The 17,028-nt window shown below is 37.6% G+C and overlaps 1 protein-coding gene across 1 annotated transcript in view; it reads left to right on the top strand.

The window, feature by feature from the left end:
• Nucleotides 1–17,028, top strand: part of HHAT (hedgehog acyltransferase) — a 535,206-nt gene that overhangs the window by 177,868 nt on the left and 340,310 nt on the right. Inside the window, exon 9 of the mRNA XM_043999913.1 lies at nucleotides 9,103–9,253. Within this exon, the coding sequence (XP_043855848.1) occupies nucleotides 9,103–9,253 (151 nt within the window). The remainder of the gene's footprint in view (nucleotides 1–9,102; nucleotides 9,254–17,028) is intronic.

Here is a 17,028-nt window from a genome sequence, read left to right on the forward strand (position 1 = left end):
CCTCAGTTTTCTCATCTGTTAAATGAGCTAGAGAAGGAAATGACAAACCAATCTGCTATCTTTCCCAAGAACCACCCCCCCACCCCCAGTGGGGTCACAAAGAGTCAAACATGACTGAAACAACAAGAACAACAACAAGGTATGGGATTCTCATTTGGTGTAATTATAATCAACATTCATATAATTCTTTAAAAATTGTAAAACCCTTGGCTTATTTTTTTTTCATTTGAGCCTAGTAAACATCCCTATGAGGTAGTTAGTATGGTCTTATTACCCTTGTTTACAGAGGATGTGAACTCTAGCAATTCAATATAAGTTATACATGAGTAGTCATGGAAAATATCTCCACATTAGCTAGGTTGTGATAGAAAATAGATAAAAACAAAACTTCAGATTAAGGAATTGTCAAAAAAAAATGTGTTTCAATCTGTTTTCAAATACCATCAGTTCTTTCTCTGTAGATGGATTGCAATTTTCATAAGTCCTTCAGAGTTATATTAGATCATTGCCTTGCTGAAAATAACCATGTACTTCCTAGCAGATCATCTTACACTATTGCTGTTATTTTTTATACAGTACATTTCACTCTGCTTCAGTTCATGTAGGTCTTTCCAGGTTTTTCTGATAGCATCCTGTTCATCATAACTTTTATATAGTGCCTTAAACTTGACAAGGAATTTTCTTCATAATAGCCCAACAGAGTAGGTACCATACGTTTTCCCATTATAGTCAATCATTATGACTATTTCCCTCCATCCTATTCCCTTCCCATGATATTTATTCTATTTTCTATTTTCTTTTACCCTATTCCTCCTCAAAAGTGTTTTACTTCTGAATGTCCCTTCCCCCACTCTGCCCTCCCTTCTTTTACCCTTCCCTCCTTATCCTCTTCCCCTCCTACTTTCCTATAGGGTTAAATAGATTACTCCTTCCAATTGTGTGTGTATGTTATTCCCTCCTCAAGCCCACTCTGATGAGGTTAAGGTCTTTGAGCTAATTCTGTGTTCTAAATTTTTTTTCTCCCTCCCTCCTCAACCCTCTCTATGAAATCAAGCAATTCAATATAAGTCATACATGTGCAGTTATGCAGAACATCTTTACTTTCTTTGAAAGTGTTGTGCTTTTTACTGCTCCCTCCCCCAATCTGCCCTTCCCTCCTTCCCCTCTTCTTCCCCTCCCCATCTCCTTCTCCTCCCACTTTCCCTCAGGGCAAAAATATATTACTAAAACCACTTGAGTATGTATGTTATTCCCTCTGAGCCAATTCTGATGATAGTAAGGCTCACTGACTCCCCCACTCATTTCCCCTCTTCCCCTCCTCTCCATAAGTTTTTTTTCTTATTTCCTTCATGTGATCTATCTCTCCCCATTGTACCTCTCCTCCTACTCCTCAACTCTATTTTAAAGATGTCATTATGGGTTAGTTAAGTGTCACAGTGGACAAAGCACCAGCCCTGGACCCAGGAGGGGCCTCCTGCTGCTCATGATTTCTTCCTGGTTCCTTGCTGGGGTAGGATAGTTGAATTCCTCCTTAGGTCCTGCAGACACCCCTATATTCCCCCCCCCCCACCAGCCAGCCATTCAGTCCTCTCACCCAACTGCAAGCTTAGTTCCAGAAGACCCTGGTGCTGCAGTTGATTCAGAAGCTTGGGGGTAAATTCCTCTGGTGCAGCATGCCTGGGGTCTGTGTTGGTGTGATCGTGGGGTTGGACTCTTCTTGCAGCCCAGCACAGCCCCCTTTAATATGTTTTTGTCTGGAGAATAATCTCAGCCCATCTTTTTGTGGGGTTTGCTACTCCAGGGGTTCTTTTATTGCTCTTTTGGGGGGTAATTGTGTCAGGAGCTCTCTGTGTTTAATGTCTTTCCTCTGCCATCTTGGCTCTGCCCCACCTGTAACAATGAATAATTAACAGAAAGGATGCACTAGATTTAAAAGGAATTAGAAAAGACTTCCCCTAAAAGATGGGATTTTAGCTCCATCTCTGATCTTATTGGAAAGGCTTCTTACCTATCCCCATTACCAATATTGATTCTTCTTGGTTTTAAATAGATACTACTAATTATTTTAAGAAAAACAACCATTTATTCCTTTGCTTTCCAGTGTTTTGTTTTTTTAAACAGGAAAGATGGTTATATTTTGTCAAAAGGTTTTTCTAAATTGGAACACTAATGCATTGTTGGTGGAGCTGTGAACTGATCCAACCATTCTGGAGAGCAATTTGGAATTATGCCCAAAGGGCGATAAAGCTGTGCATACCCTTTGACTCAGCAATACCACTTTCAGGTCTTTTCCCCAAAGAAATCATGGAAAGGGGAAAGGGACCCACATGTACAAAAATATTTATAGCTGCTCTTTATGTGCTGGCAAGGAATTGGAAGTTGAGGGGATGCCCATCAATTGGGGAATGGCTGGACAAGTTGTGGTATATTAATACAATGGAATACTATTGTGCTCTAAGAAACGATGAACAGGAGGAGTTCAGAGAAACCTGGAGGGTCTTGCTTGGGCTGATGATGAGTGAGATGAGCAGAACCAGAAGAACATTGTACACAGTATCATCAACATCGAGTGTTGATCTACTGTGATGGACTATATTCTTCTCACCAATGCAATGGTACAGAAGAGTTTCAGGGAACTCATGATAGAAGAGGATCTCCAAATCCAGAAAAAAAAAAAAAAGAACTGTGGTGTATGGATGCTGAATGAACCATACTATTTCTTTTGTTTTTGGCACTGTTGTTTTTCAATTTTGAGATTTTTCATCATTGCTCTGATTTTTCTCTTATAATATGACTAATGCAGAAATATGATTAATGTTATTATATGTATATGTATGTATGTGTGTGTGCATATATATATATGTAACCTATATCAGATTACCTGCTGTCTAGGGAAGGAGGGAGGGAGGGGAGGGAGGGAGAAAAATCTGAAATTGGAAAACTTGTATAAACAAAAGTTGAGAACTATCTTTACATGTAATGGGAAAAAAACTTTATTAATTAAAAAAAGGTTTTTCTATATTTGTTTAAATTATCATATGATCTTTTCTTGTTTTCATTATTAATATGGCCAATTATACTTATAGCTTTTCTAATAATGAACAAACCCTGCAATCCTGGTATAAATCCAGCTTGGTCATAGTATATGACCTTTGTGATAATTGCTGTAATTTCCTAGATATTTTATTTAATTTTTGTATCAATTATTCACTAGGAAAATTGATCTATAGTTATCTTCCTCTGTTTTGCCTTTCCCTGATTTAGGTATCAAGACCATGTTTGTATCATAGAAGGAATTTGGTACCATTTTTTCTTGACCTGTTTTTTCAAACAACTTATCTAGTGTTTAATAGAATTCACTTGTAAGTTCATCTGCTTCTGGTTTTTTTCTATTTGAGAATTAATTTATTGACTTTTCAATTTCTTTTTTCAAAGATAGGGTTACTTAAATACAGTATAATATTTCCTATTCTGTTAATCTAAGCAATTGATATTTTTGTACATATTCAATAATTTTATTAAAATTGTCAGTTTTATTGGTATTTAGTTTGACAAAAATAGCTTCTAATAATTAATTGCTTTTACTTCTAGATTAGATGTGAATTTAATCTCTTTCATTTTTTTATACTAGCAATTAAGTTTTCTTATTTCTTTTTTAAAAATCAAATTAGCCACTAGTTTATTATATCATTTCCCCCCATAAAAGTTCTGATTTTATTGATTAGTTCAATATTTTTTCTTTACTTTCAGTTTTAATAATCTTGCCTTTGATTATCAGAATTTCTATTTTCATGTTTTTTAGAGGTTTTTAATTTGTTGGTTTTCTAATTCTTTTTTAAAGTTACATGTCAACTTCAATGATAGGAACTTCCTCACTTTTATTGGGATAAGTATTTTGCCCCCATAAGGACTACTTTGGCTATATTCCACAAGTTTTGGTATATCATCTCATTATTGTCATTATCTTTGATGAAATTGTTGTTTCCATGATTTGTCCTTTGGCACCCCCACCCTCCATTCTTTAAGATTATTTCATTTCCAAATCATTTTAATCTATGTTTAAAAACCCTTTATTGAATGTAATTTTTATTATGGTATGATAATTTTATTATGGTATCAGGAAAAAGATACATTTAATATTTCTGCTTTTCTGCACTTGTTTGTGAGATTTTTATTCCCTAGTACATGGGAATAAGCAATAGGCATACTCCTTTTTGTTCCCATTCATTATTCTGTAGAGATGTCATATCTAACTTTTCTAAAATTCTTTTTATTTCCTTAACTCCTTTCTTGTGTGCTTTATGGTTATATTTACCTAGGTCTATTTCCTTCCATAACTTATTTAATTTTTTCTTTAAGAATTTGGATGCTATGTCTTTTGGTGCATATGTGTTTAGAACTAGTATTAATTTATTGTCTATGGTACTTTTTGTTTTTTTTTATCTTTTTCTTTAACTGATTTAAGAATTCTTATTGGACTTGTGTCTGTTCTGTGTTTTTCATTGAGGCTTTGTTTGTAGATATTTTCAAGTAATTGTCGTCTTCTTCCTTTTTGTCTTAAGCTTCTGTGTTACCATAATAGATTTTATGATTTTCCTTTTTGTTTGCTTATTCTTTTTCCCCCCAGGGTAATGAGGGTTAAGTGACTTGCCCAGGGTCACACAGCTAGTAAGTGTCAAGTGTCTGAGGCAGGACTTGAACTCAGGTCCTCCTGAATCCAAGGCCAGTGCTTTATCCACTGTACCACCTAGCTGCCCCTGTTTGCTCATTCTTCTAACCTACTTCTTGACTTTGGACTTTATGTTAGTATTGGACTCTGCTTACTTCTGGGTGTGGGGAAGAGAGATGGGATATCTGGCATGACTTTCTAATACTTTTACAACTCAGTATCGGGGCCTGTAAGTTTTCAGTGTTTCCAAAGTGGTATGATTTGGAGAGAAGCCTGTTTAGAGCTTTTTTCATCTGAACTCTGCAAATTCCTGAACCAGTTTTGGGTCTGTTGCCTTGTGTGTAGTTGAGTTTCAGTATACTGTTGTTGGACCTAGTAACTGTTAGCCCAGTAGGAGATTCAGAACTACTGACATGTTGGCTCTCTTTTGGTATTGGTTTCCTGCCTAGGGTTGTTTTGTTTTGTTTTGTTTTTGAGCAGTGAGGGTTAAGTGACTTGCCCAGGGTCACACAGCTAGTAAGTGTCAAGTATCTGAGGCTGGATTTGAACTCAGGTCCTTTTGAATCCAGGGTCAGTGCTTTACCTACTGTGTCACCTAGCTGCCCCCTGCTGCCTTGTTTTTTCCACTGCAGGCTTATGTGCTAGATTAAAGGTTAGAACTGGTTCACCACTCTGCTTCTGTGCCCAGAGGCTCACAGCTAATTTTCTGAAATTTGTTTTGTGCCCAGTACTCAGATAGGGCTCCTGTGCTTGATGGTAGCTGCTCCTTTCTGCCCTGGGTCTGTAACCCAGGACTGGGTAATAGATGAGAAAGCTGCCACATAGTACCTGTTCCTACTTGTTATGGGGTCCCTTGGAATCTTTTTTTTCCCGCCCTGATATTCTCATTTCCCTTCTTGCTTCTGCAATGCTCCTGGTCTTTCCTGCTGCTATCAGTGCTGCTGCTGCTTCTACTGTGTTGTGCTACTGACCAGCCCCTACCGTCTCTGTCTCCCTGTCTTCCAAAGTGGCCCTGGGCTGGAAAAGTGATTCATTGTGACTTTTTCTTGGCTTTCCCAACCAAAATAATGTTTGGCACTTTTTTAAAGGTTGTTGTGAAAGAAAATGCTGACTCTAACTTTGCCTTCTTGATTTTTCCCCAACTTATTCATTTCTTAAATATCATTAGCATCTAACTCAATCACTGGGATCCAGAAAGTACTTAATAAATACTTCTTGACTTGGGTTAAATTTTTTAAGCTTTTCTTCACATGCAAATAAGATATTGAGTTATTTGCATTTCTCATCAATAACAAAACTCTGAAATTACTTTTAATAAGTAAAGGGGACTTTGGGGTAAGATGACCACAGGAAAAGTCACAGAAGAGACAAGGTTTCTCATTTTTACTCCAGCAGAGATATAAAAATAGCATTAGATCAAATTATGATTAGGAAATCCAAAGTGAAACTACTATGAATGTTTTCATCCATTTTAGAATAACACAAAAAGAAAGCTGGATACTTATAGAAACCTTCTTAGGGAAGCCAGCATGAGCACAGATAAATAAACTAGAAATCTTCTAAGACTTGGACCAGAGTTGATCCAGAGGTATCTGAAGCCTACAACACTTTATATCCCAGGGTGTTGGGAGTGGGGGGAGATAGGAATCCCAGATTGAAAAAAAATGGAAAGCCACATGAACATTGGGAAACTTCAGTGCTCTGACTGTTCTGATCTTGGACATGGGGTTAGTAGTTAGCAGTGTTTTGACTGAGATGTCCTAGAGGAGGATACAAGTCCCCAACATTTTGACATATTTATCTGGAAGAATACAGTTTGGTCCAGATTTTAAAGGGAAATAATAAAAACAGTGGGAAGGAAGAAGCTTATCAGCATGAGGTCTTAATCCATACTACATATAAACTATGTTGTTTGAAGACAGGAAAAGTGATCAGTGGACCTGATAAGGTACACAACATAAGGAAACAAATGAACATATTGACAACATATCAAATCATTTCAATCACCTCCAACTACTGGGGTCAGGGATCATTTAACAAATTCAAGTGGGGAAACTGGAAGCCTGCATCAAAGAAATTAGGTTTATACCAGCATCTTATACCATATGCTAAAATAACCCCCTAATAAGGATATATATATATATTTTTTTTGCAATGCTATATAGAGGAAGAGTCCTTGACAAAATGAGGGATAAAGAGGATCACATGAGATAAAGTAGATAATTTTGATTACATAATTCCAAAACCTTTTGCATAATAAAGTCACCATAAGTGAAATTAGAAGGGAAACACAACTAGAAAAAAATGACTGATAAAGGTATGATAGCCAAAATACAGAAGGAACTGATCCAAATATTTTTTAAAACTTATCCATTTCGGGGGCAGCTAGGTGGTGCAGTGGATAGAGCACCGGCCCTGGAGTCAGGAGTACCTGAGTTCAAATCCGACCTCAGACGCTTAACACTTACTAGCTGTGTGACCCTGGGCAAGTCACTTAACCCCAATTGCCTCACTAAAAAAAACAAAAAACAAAAAACTAAAACTTATCCATTTCCCTGGTCAACAGATATGAATATGTGGTTCTCAAGAAAAGAAAACTAAGCTATCCACAACCATATAGAAATATGTTACAAGTCATTAATAATAAGTTAAATTCAAATCAAAACAACTGAATTTCCATTGCACACCAAATTGGGCAAGATGACCAAAAAGAAAAGTGACAGCTTTTGGAGATGCTGGGGAAGGATAAGCCCTACTAATACATTGTTGGTGGAGCTGTGAATTGATCCAGCCATTCTAGAAAGCAATTTGGAACTGTAGTTCAAAATGCCACTAAACCATGTATGTGTGTGTGTATATATATATATATATTTTTTTTTTGATCCAGCAATATGTCTACTAGACCCATATCCCAAATATGTCAAATAAATAGAGGAAGGATGCAGCTACAAAAATATTCATAGCAGAATTTCTGTTGTACCAAACACCCTGAAAATTAGGCAGGGTGTCCACTGATTGGTGAATGGATGAACAAATTAGAATATATCAATATAATGCAATATTATAGTGTTATAGGAAATGATGAAAGGGAATGATTCAGAGAAACCTAAGAAGGGTGACATGAATTGATATAGGGTGAAATAAGTAGAACCATAGTACAATTTGTACAATAACTGAAACATAAAGAAAAACAACTTTGAAAGACTTAAGAACTCTGAACAACTTAATGACCAATTCTGACTCCAGAGATGAAACATCCAATTCCCCTTTTGACATTGGTGGACTAGCGGTATAGAATGAAGTGTACATTTTCAGGCATAACCAATGCTTGAATTATCCTGCTTAATTATGCTTATTTGTAACAAAAGAGGATGTTTTAATTGTGAGGAAGTTTGAGGGAGAGATGGGGGCTGGTACATGTGATGTCAAAAATAAAGGAGAAAAGAAAGAAAAATTGTTATTGAGGAAGGTTCAGAGTGAAACAAACTTAAGCAGGATGGTTTTGAAACTAATATATTGACTTTATCATATATTTTAAAGAATTTAGATGTATTTTAAAGAAAATTCAAGCTATATATAATACAAAAAAGTGAGGGAGATAACTATAGCGACTGTCCTTATGTATGAAGTCCTGAAATAAAAATTATGGTGTGAATGATTTATATTTTAAAAGACCTTTTATTAGAAAAAGAATTCACTGGAATTCTTTCTTTCTTTCTTTCTTTCTTTCTTTCTTTCTTTCTTTCTTTCTTTCTTTCTTTCTTTCTTTCTTTCTTTCTTTCTTTTTTTTTTTTGTGGGGCAATGGGGGTTAAGTGACTTGCCCAGGGTCACACAGCTAGTAAGTGTCAAGTGTCTGAGGCCGAATTTGAACTCAGGTCCTCCTGATTCCAGGGCCAGTGCTTTATCCACTGCTCCACCTAGCCGCCCCCGGAATTCTTTCAAAGTGTGAACTTCCTTTGTGCATTTGAGATAGGAATGGTAAGGAACATTATCTATAATATGGATATAGTTTTGTACCCTGACACCATTAATGAAGATGATTACAATATTTGATATTTGCTAACTCAGTTTATTCATAGAGACAACAGTGATGATTCAATAAAAGATGCTCTGTAATGTTTTTTGGTCGGCATGGGTTATTGTGTTTTGGTTTTTGTACAGGGTGGAGTGGAGGTGGAGATGGGGGAGTGGTATATTTTTGTTAGAATCTTATAGCCAGGGGCAGCTAGATGGCGCAGTGGTTAAAGCACCGGCCCTGAATTCAGGAGTACCTGAGTTCAAATCCGGCCTCAGACACTTGACACTTACTAGCTGTGTGACCCTGGGCAAGTCACTTAACCCCCATTGCCTGCAAAAAAAAAAAAAAAAAAAGAATCTTATAGCCAATAGAGGAGACCATCAGGTGCTTTTAATGAGCTTCTTTGTCTTTTAGGTGGACTAGCATTAGCCCAAGTACTGTTTTTTTACGTGAAGTACTTGGTCCTTTTTGGTGTTCCTGCCCTGGCTATGCAGATGGATGGACTCCGACCGCCTGCCCTGCCCCGATGTGTGAGCACAATGTACAGCTTCACTGGAATGTGGAGGTTAGTTATATGTTTACCTGAAATGACTTGTGATTGTCTTACTGGGAAAAGCCCCAGGATGGCAATCTGGAAAATTTGGTTCTAGCTCTGTCTTCACTACTTAACTCACTTTATGAGTTTGGGCAGGTTCCTTGCCTCATTATCTGCTTTATTTTACTCATCTGTTTAAAGGAAATGGATAATTTTCCTTGGTACATATCCCTCTGTAGCATATTATAAGATTGTGGAGATACGTGAGAAAGCTCTTTGAAAACGAAAAGGGGTTCTATCAATTCAATGGAGTCTCACAAAATAGAGGTTTCCCCTGTGGATTGAACTTTTTTTCTGGGTATAAGATATTGTCTTGTCACCCTACATAGTTGATGAGACATTATCATAATGATTTCTGGTTATGCATGGGAGAATGTGGTTAAAAAAATACCCCATCCCCCCCAACACACACACACACACACACACACACACACACACACACACACACACACACACACATGTAACCTTCAAACTCTATATTCCTACAGAGAAAAAAAGGCTCATTTGGATTTATGATAGAAATAATTTTTTGCAGCATCTGTCACTGTGCATGAGTTCCTCCCAGATGCACAGTCTTCCTAGAATTTTTATTCAAAAAGAATCCTCAACAGTAATAAAACATGTTGCTTTCTTCTTAGTAGAGGAGTGGTGGGTTATGGGTACAGAATGTCGCATATACTATCAGACTACTCCTTAGGTTGTTTTGTCATAAGGAAGGGCTCCTCTAAGGGAAGGTAATTATTGAGAAGTGAATGGTGCATGTTATTGTTTTAAACATCAATAATATATTAAAATAAAATTTCAATGGCATGTCATTTCTGATTGCCTATTGCTATTTCTGATTTGTCTGTAGTTCTCTTAGAGCTTTTGGCCTGTCCATTCCATACTTGTCAGAATGTAGACTCCCCCCCACCCCGATATTCCTTGCACAAAAGCTGCATGTAGCTGATAATAGGTATTAATTTTCAGTGTAGACTTATATGATTTTTTTCTTTCATCAAGAACTCATTTTAGAGTTACAGCATGTTATGATGGAAAGATGGCTGGATTCAGAGTCAGGAGATTAGATTTGACTATAATCCGTTTACGTCCTTTGTGATTTGGAGCAAGTCAGTTTCTTTCTATAGGGCTCAGATCCCTCTTATGTAAAAGGAGGGCTAATTGGGGCTACCCCAAAGCAATGTCAGTGGACCAACATAATTGGTTTTATGTGGTACAATGACTTTTGGAACAGTAAACTTTGCATGAGGACTGTAGATTGCAGAGGATGAGTTGGGAAAGAGCATGGCTGTTAGGCTGCATAGTGAGGAGGCCCAAACCCTATGATATAATGTGATCCCTTAATATCATTCTCAGAGATCAGGGGTTTCTTTGTTCTCTTCCTTGGTGACCTCATTAGATTTCATAGCTTCAATTAAAATCTCACAGAATTTGAAAATTGGAAGGAAGAAGGCCATTCTATCTTCTGAACTCCAGTTCTCACATCTTTAACTGCTTGTTGTACATATTCATTTGTATGTACTACAAGTATTTCAAACTTTATGTATAATTTTTTTTCTTCTGCTGTAGCTGTTCCCCTCTCCAGTGTCCCTCCTCAAAGTCAGACTTCCGGAGAACATTCATGGAAGATAAGACACTTAGCTCCTGGGCCCATGCACTCATTTTCAACCTGGCCATTTTCCTTTGTGCTACTGTAGATAACTCCTCCCCACCTTTTCATCCCTTTCTCTAAGAAGTATAAACAAATCAACACTACCATTTCCACTTCAAAAGGGGGTATCATTGGACTGACCTATTTTTTCCACTTATCAACCCACTGACTCCCAGGCTAAGATACCTTTCCCTGGCTACCATTCCCTTTTATGAGTTGTCTCCCCTTATTTGAATATAAACCCCTTGAAAGTAGAGAATACATCCTTTTTGTATTTGTGTCTCCACACTTGCGAGGTGGCAAGTGAATACAGTGCTGGGCCTAGAGTCAGGAAGACTAATCTTCCTGGTTTCAAATCTGGTCTCAGATACTTACTGGCTATGTGACTCTGGGCCAGTCACTTAACCCTGTTTGCCTCAGCTTTCTCATCTGCAAAAAGAACTGGAGAAGGAAATGGCAAACCTTTCCATTATCTTTGCCAAGAAAACCCCAATGGGGTCACAAAAAATCAGACATTATTGACAAAACAACTCAACAACTCTATAAAGTAGCACAATATTTGGCACAATATTTGAAGTGCTTAATAAATAGTATTTTATTCATTCATTCATGTTCAACATAGAACTTATTATATTTTCCAACAAATCTTCTATCCTCCAAACTTCCTCCTTTCTTATTGAGGGTGCCACTGTCCTTCCAATGAACGAGTTTTGAAAACTTGTAGTTTTTCTTGACTCTTGCACCTTTCTTGACATCCCCATATCTAATCAGTTCTCATATGTTATGGATTCTGTCTCCCAACATCTCTATCACATCTATTCCCTTCTTTTTACCCATAATCCTCTACTCAGGTTCAAGTTCTTATCACTTTTTTTTTTTGTGAGGCAATTGGGGTTAAGTAACTTGCCTAGGGTCACGCAACTAGTAAGTGTTAAGTGTCTGAAGCCGGATTTGAACTCAGGTCCTCTCCTGAATCCAGGGCCTGTGCTCTATCCACTGCACAACCTAGCTGCCCCCTTTTTTTGTCCTTATCACTTCTAACATGAAATAGCCTCTCAAGTGCTCTCTCTGCTTCCAGTTTTTACCCTTTCCAGCCCATCGTTCTCACAGCTGCAAAACTATTATTCCTTAAGCAGATTTGACCTTATCTCTTGCCTCTTTTAAAACCTTTAGTAGTTTTCTATTATATCTAGAATAAAATTCAAACTCCACAGCCTGAAGTTTCAATTATCTGCATTCTGCTCCCCCTCCACTTTTCCAGTCATATTTCATATTACTCTCTTTCATGCATTCTCTGTACAATAACATATTTCATGTCCATGCCTTTCCCTAGGTGGTTTTGCATGTCTGAAATCCATTCCCTCTTCATCTCCATCTCTTAGGATCTCTAAAATTCCTTCAAAATCCATTTCAAAGATAAGGCCATTTGCACGAAGATTTTATGATGTCCTTCCAGTTTTTAACATTCTCTCCTAGAAATTGGTTTTTATTACTTTTATATACTTTGTATTTAGTCAGTCAGTCATCTAGCATTTTTAAGTGCCTCTTATGTGCCAGCCACTGTGCTAAGCACTGAGTATAAGAGAAAGACATCCCTTCCCCTCAAAAACCATCCCAAAATTAAAACTAGTCACTGCTATCAAGGAGCTCACAGTCTTATGGGAGATTCACTTATCTGAGTGCACATTATATCCTCCCCAGGAGAATATAAGCTTAGTGAGGGCACAGAACTCTTTTATTTCTGTTATTATATCAATATTACCAGCATCTGCCAGAATACTGAGTAAATAGTAGGTTCTTTATAAACATTTGTTAAATTGAAGTTAACTGAACTGAATTGAATTGAATCAGGGCTATCTAATAACCTAGACGTATAATATCATGGATAGAGTGCTAGGCCTGGAATTGGAAAGACCTGAGTTCAACTCTGGCCTCAGACCTTCCCAACTATGTTGACTCTCTTTGCTTCAGTTTCCTAAGCCGTAAAGTGAGGCTAATAATAGCACCCACCTCCCAGTGTTGTCGTGAGAAATAGATGAGATGTTCGTTAAGTGCTTGGCACATAATAGGAACTTAATAAATTCTTGTCTTTTTTCTTCCTAACCTCTTAGTGTTCTTTAGCAACACATTATGGTACTGCCATCCATTAATTTATCTAAATCTCTTTTGGATTTATTTATAATTTAAATCTGTCTAACTTCTCAGATAGAACGAGTTCTATATAGTTACTAGCCAATTATGATGCAAAATCTCTTTCTTTTGTCCTAACTCAATTTGTCCCTGAATATTTCTTCATTTTTACCTGGAAGGTTGAAGAATGTTCATTTAATGTCAATTTTATTTTTAGAACCAGAAAGTACAACCTCCTCGAATGCATTGTTTGGAGGACCTAGTACAATGACCATTGGCTCTGCCACTTATTATTGTGTGTCATTGGATAAATATTTTTTTCTTCTGTGCCTCTTAGTTTCCTTATATTGAAAAGGAAGAGATTATTCTAGAAGACCTATAAGTTCCAGCTCCAAAGCCTACATATTAATATATTGGCTGAATATTTCATTTTCTAATGAAATTGTGAGATAGGAAAGCATCAGCATAGTGGTTCTCATTTTAAAGATGGAGGACATAAGTAGCTTCCTCTGATTCCTAAAATGATGCTGGGATTCTTAACCTGGGATCTGTGAACTTTTATAATATATCTATCTATATGAATATGTATATATATTATATATATAAGTATTTATATATAAATATATGTGTATATACAGATACATATATATGTCTGTGTTTTTTCAGTATAACTGATTTCCTGTTTAATTCTCTTTGTTTTATTTTATGCCTTAAAACACATTCTGAGAAGGGGTACATAGAATTCATTAGACTTTCAGAGTCATCCATGGCACAAAAAAGGAAATAGTGGAATACAGTAATGGAAGGTGTCAGCTGAAAAGAACCTTAGAGATCACATGGTCCTCCTTTATTAGACAAGATAAGGAAGCTGATTCAGGACCAACTCAGTAGCTCTGTCCAGCCTCTTGGCTTCTTGTACTTTCTCCAGTGACTCTCTTAGATGTGGCTTGTTTACTTGTTCCCTGAAGTAATTCCCTTCGTCAAGTACATTGAAGATTCAGAGCACTTACTCATTTTCCCGCCTTGAATACCTTCAGTTAGATAATTATTTATACCACAGAGATAGAGAACAAATCTGTCATCTCCATGATTGGAATTTTATCCAACCTGCTCAGCACCGCCGCTTGGCTAAGAATTGCTTTTCTCCCCAGCTTTCTTTGAAATGTCATTCGGTTTTCAATTGTTGCATTAAAGTGAGTTAAGGTACACACAGAAAAGTTTGAACAAATAGGTAAAGCAGTGGTGATGAAGAGTTACTATGGGGAGGGAAGGACAAGATGATGGAATGGCCTTCAGAAGGGATGACATTCTCTCCTGCACTGCTCTAACATATTAAAGGATGAACCGAAATGACCTTACCCTTTATAAGGGGTAAACTTTTGTTATTCCCTCTTCTCTTAACCTTATTAATAGCTTTCACTCTTTTTTTTCCATTTTGTGCACTCATGCCCACACTGGGAATGTGCCTCCCTTCTTCTGAACCCCTAAGTTCAGAAAGAGTGATGAAAGAGTATTGAATGATCAGGATTTAGTGATTGAACTTCTGAGGAGGGAGTTAACTCTCCTTGTGCCATTTTGCAGATGAAGAATTTGAGACTCAGAGAAGTGTAAAATGATTTGCCCACAGTCACAGAATGACTGTGTAAAGAGGTAGAATTCAAACCAAAGTCTTTCCCTAAGTCCAAGTCAGCATGCCTTCCCCTGTACTCTGTTGCCTCCATTCATTTATTCATTCATAGAAGGGAAAAGCAAGATGAATGGAAGGTACAGGAAAGGATTTAAAAAGACATACGAAGATTTCTTAAAAGTTGTCTTACTAGGTTTGACTGTGAACTGAAAATTAGTAACCAAACTTTTAGCCTTCCTATTTTGGAAGAGAAGGAATTTTACACATTTGAGTAATAGACTGGTTGATGGCAGACATCTTTCAGATAGCTTTGGCAGTGAAAAGAGAGTTTAAGGAAAGGGGAGTCATTTCTACTCATGTCTCTTATCAACCAGAAAAAGTCTAAACGGTTGATCATGGAATAGAATAAATTGGGCATTAACTTTTTCATAGAATCATGTCTCAGTTAATACAGAAGAGAGACAGACTCAGCTCTCAAGAGGCTTACAATCTAATGGGGGAAGACAACTCAGAAAAGGAAGCTGAACAGGGTGGGTACCCGGCACAGGACAGAGCTGCTTATGGAAAATGAACAATTATCTAAAAAGTTCTGAGCCCTCTATAAAGTAAGGCATTGGGGGGAATTTATTGCTTTATCCTCTAGCCTTTTAATCAGAAAGGAGAGGCAATGAAGGATGTTGAGAATGTGTTGAGTATCAAAACTGAGTGGCTCTGCATGACAATAAGTTGAGTTTATCCCAGGGGAGGCATGATGTTCATGGATTCAGAATCAAGCAGAACAGCTGATGGAAAATGAAGAGTGAGTGCACATGTGTGTATGAGTGGGTGTTTCCACCAGCTTAGTAGTTATTTGACCTTATAAAAGCCTGAAAAATCATAGATTTTCTGCTTTATTTTCCATGCACATGTTTTAATTTGGGTGAGGCCCGTTGTGAGCGTTCTTTGTCAAGAGCCATTAAAGATGATATTATGTAGCTGAGTTTTCACATTAGAAATCCTGTCATGTTCCTCTGATTTGATTTCTAGCTATGGAAGTGAAATGTGCAGAATGGTAGAATTTCCCATGTCTGTTGGAGAGTTATGGGTCAATTTCAGTTGTCTGGTATCTCACACAACTTGCTCTCTGCATTTCCTGAATGATGATGTTCTCTGGTGCTTGGCTCCACCTCAGGGGAAGAGTGGGCAGGATCCCAGCTCCTTTCTTTCAGCTGGCAGATGACTATACTGTCAGTGGTATTAGGTCGCAGATGCAGGAATGTAGTCTTCCCTCATCAAAGAATAAAATAAAAAAGAGATAAGTTTTATAATCCTAGAACCTATAATCTTTGCCACTGTAGTGGCCCCTTAATTGGCCACCTTGCCTCTCTGCCTCAAGTTGCCCTTTCCCTGGGCCAATCCATCTCCTGTCAAACTGCCCAAGTGATATTCCTTAAACAGGGATCTAGTCACATTACTCTCTTACTCAATACACTTCAGTAGTTTCCTACTGCCTGTAGGATAAAATACAAGCTATTCTGTTTGACTTTTGAAACTATTCATAACCTTGCTCTAAGCTTTTTCTCACTTCATTACTCCCCTCAATATACTCTGTTATCCAGCCAAACTGACCTTCTGTGTTCCTCTCACAAAGTACTCTGTCTTTTGTCTCTGGCCATTTGCATTGGCTGTTCCCCATGCCTGGAGTTCATTCCCTCTTCAAGAGAATCCCTCATTTCATTCAAGACACAATTTAAGCTCCATCCTTTACATGAAACCTTTACTGACCTCCTAAGTGCTAGCATTTCTTCTCTCTAGCAACCTTGTATTTGCCTGCCCTGTACTTATATTTATTCTGTATATATTTATTTAGTGTATATTCATAAATGGGGAGGGAGGGGTGAGCAGGATGCTCCTCATCAATTGATTTTCTCCAGTCCAGTTGATTAAATCACAGAAGGCAAGGGTGGGCAGTTAGTCACTGTATGACAAAAGGCACTGGCAGGTTTTTAAATAGTGAGGCATGCTCTGCACTCAGGTATGGCAGGGAAGAGCTCTGAGCAGAGTGATCTCAGGCAGCCTCAAAAAGATAGCCATGGAAGAACTCAATTCCTGAAAGGGAATTGGTCATTGTCTTAAGGTGGGGTGGTGATAGTAGGGGAATGGATTTCTTTCTACCTTACCATTGGCCATGGCATCTTGTAAAAGGCAAGAGATTTATTAGAAATACAAAGAAATCTGAGTATGGACCATGCATCTGGTGGTAGAAGACTCTGAGAGAGGGGAGTTTATCTGTTGAGACAAGAGATAACTTTGAGGCTTGTGACTCTAGGAGTTGAGCAACAAAGAGGAACAGCCCCA

Source organism: Dromiciops gliroides, chromosome 4 (genome assembly GCF_019393635.1).
Source record: "Dromiciops gliroides isolate mDroGli1 chromosome 4, mDroGli1.pri, whole genome shotgun sequence".
NCBI lineage: Eukaryota > Metazoa > Chordata > Mammalia > Microbiotheria > Microbiotheriidae > Dromiciops > Dromiciops gliroides.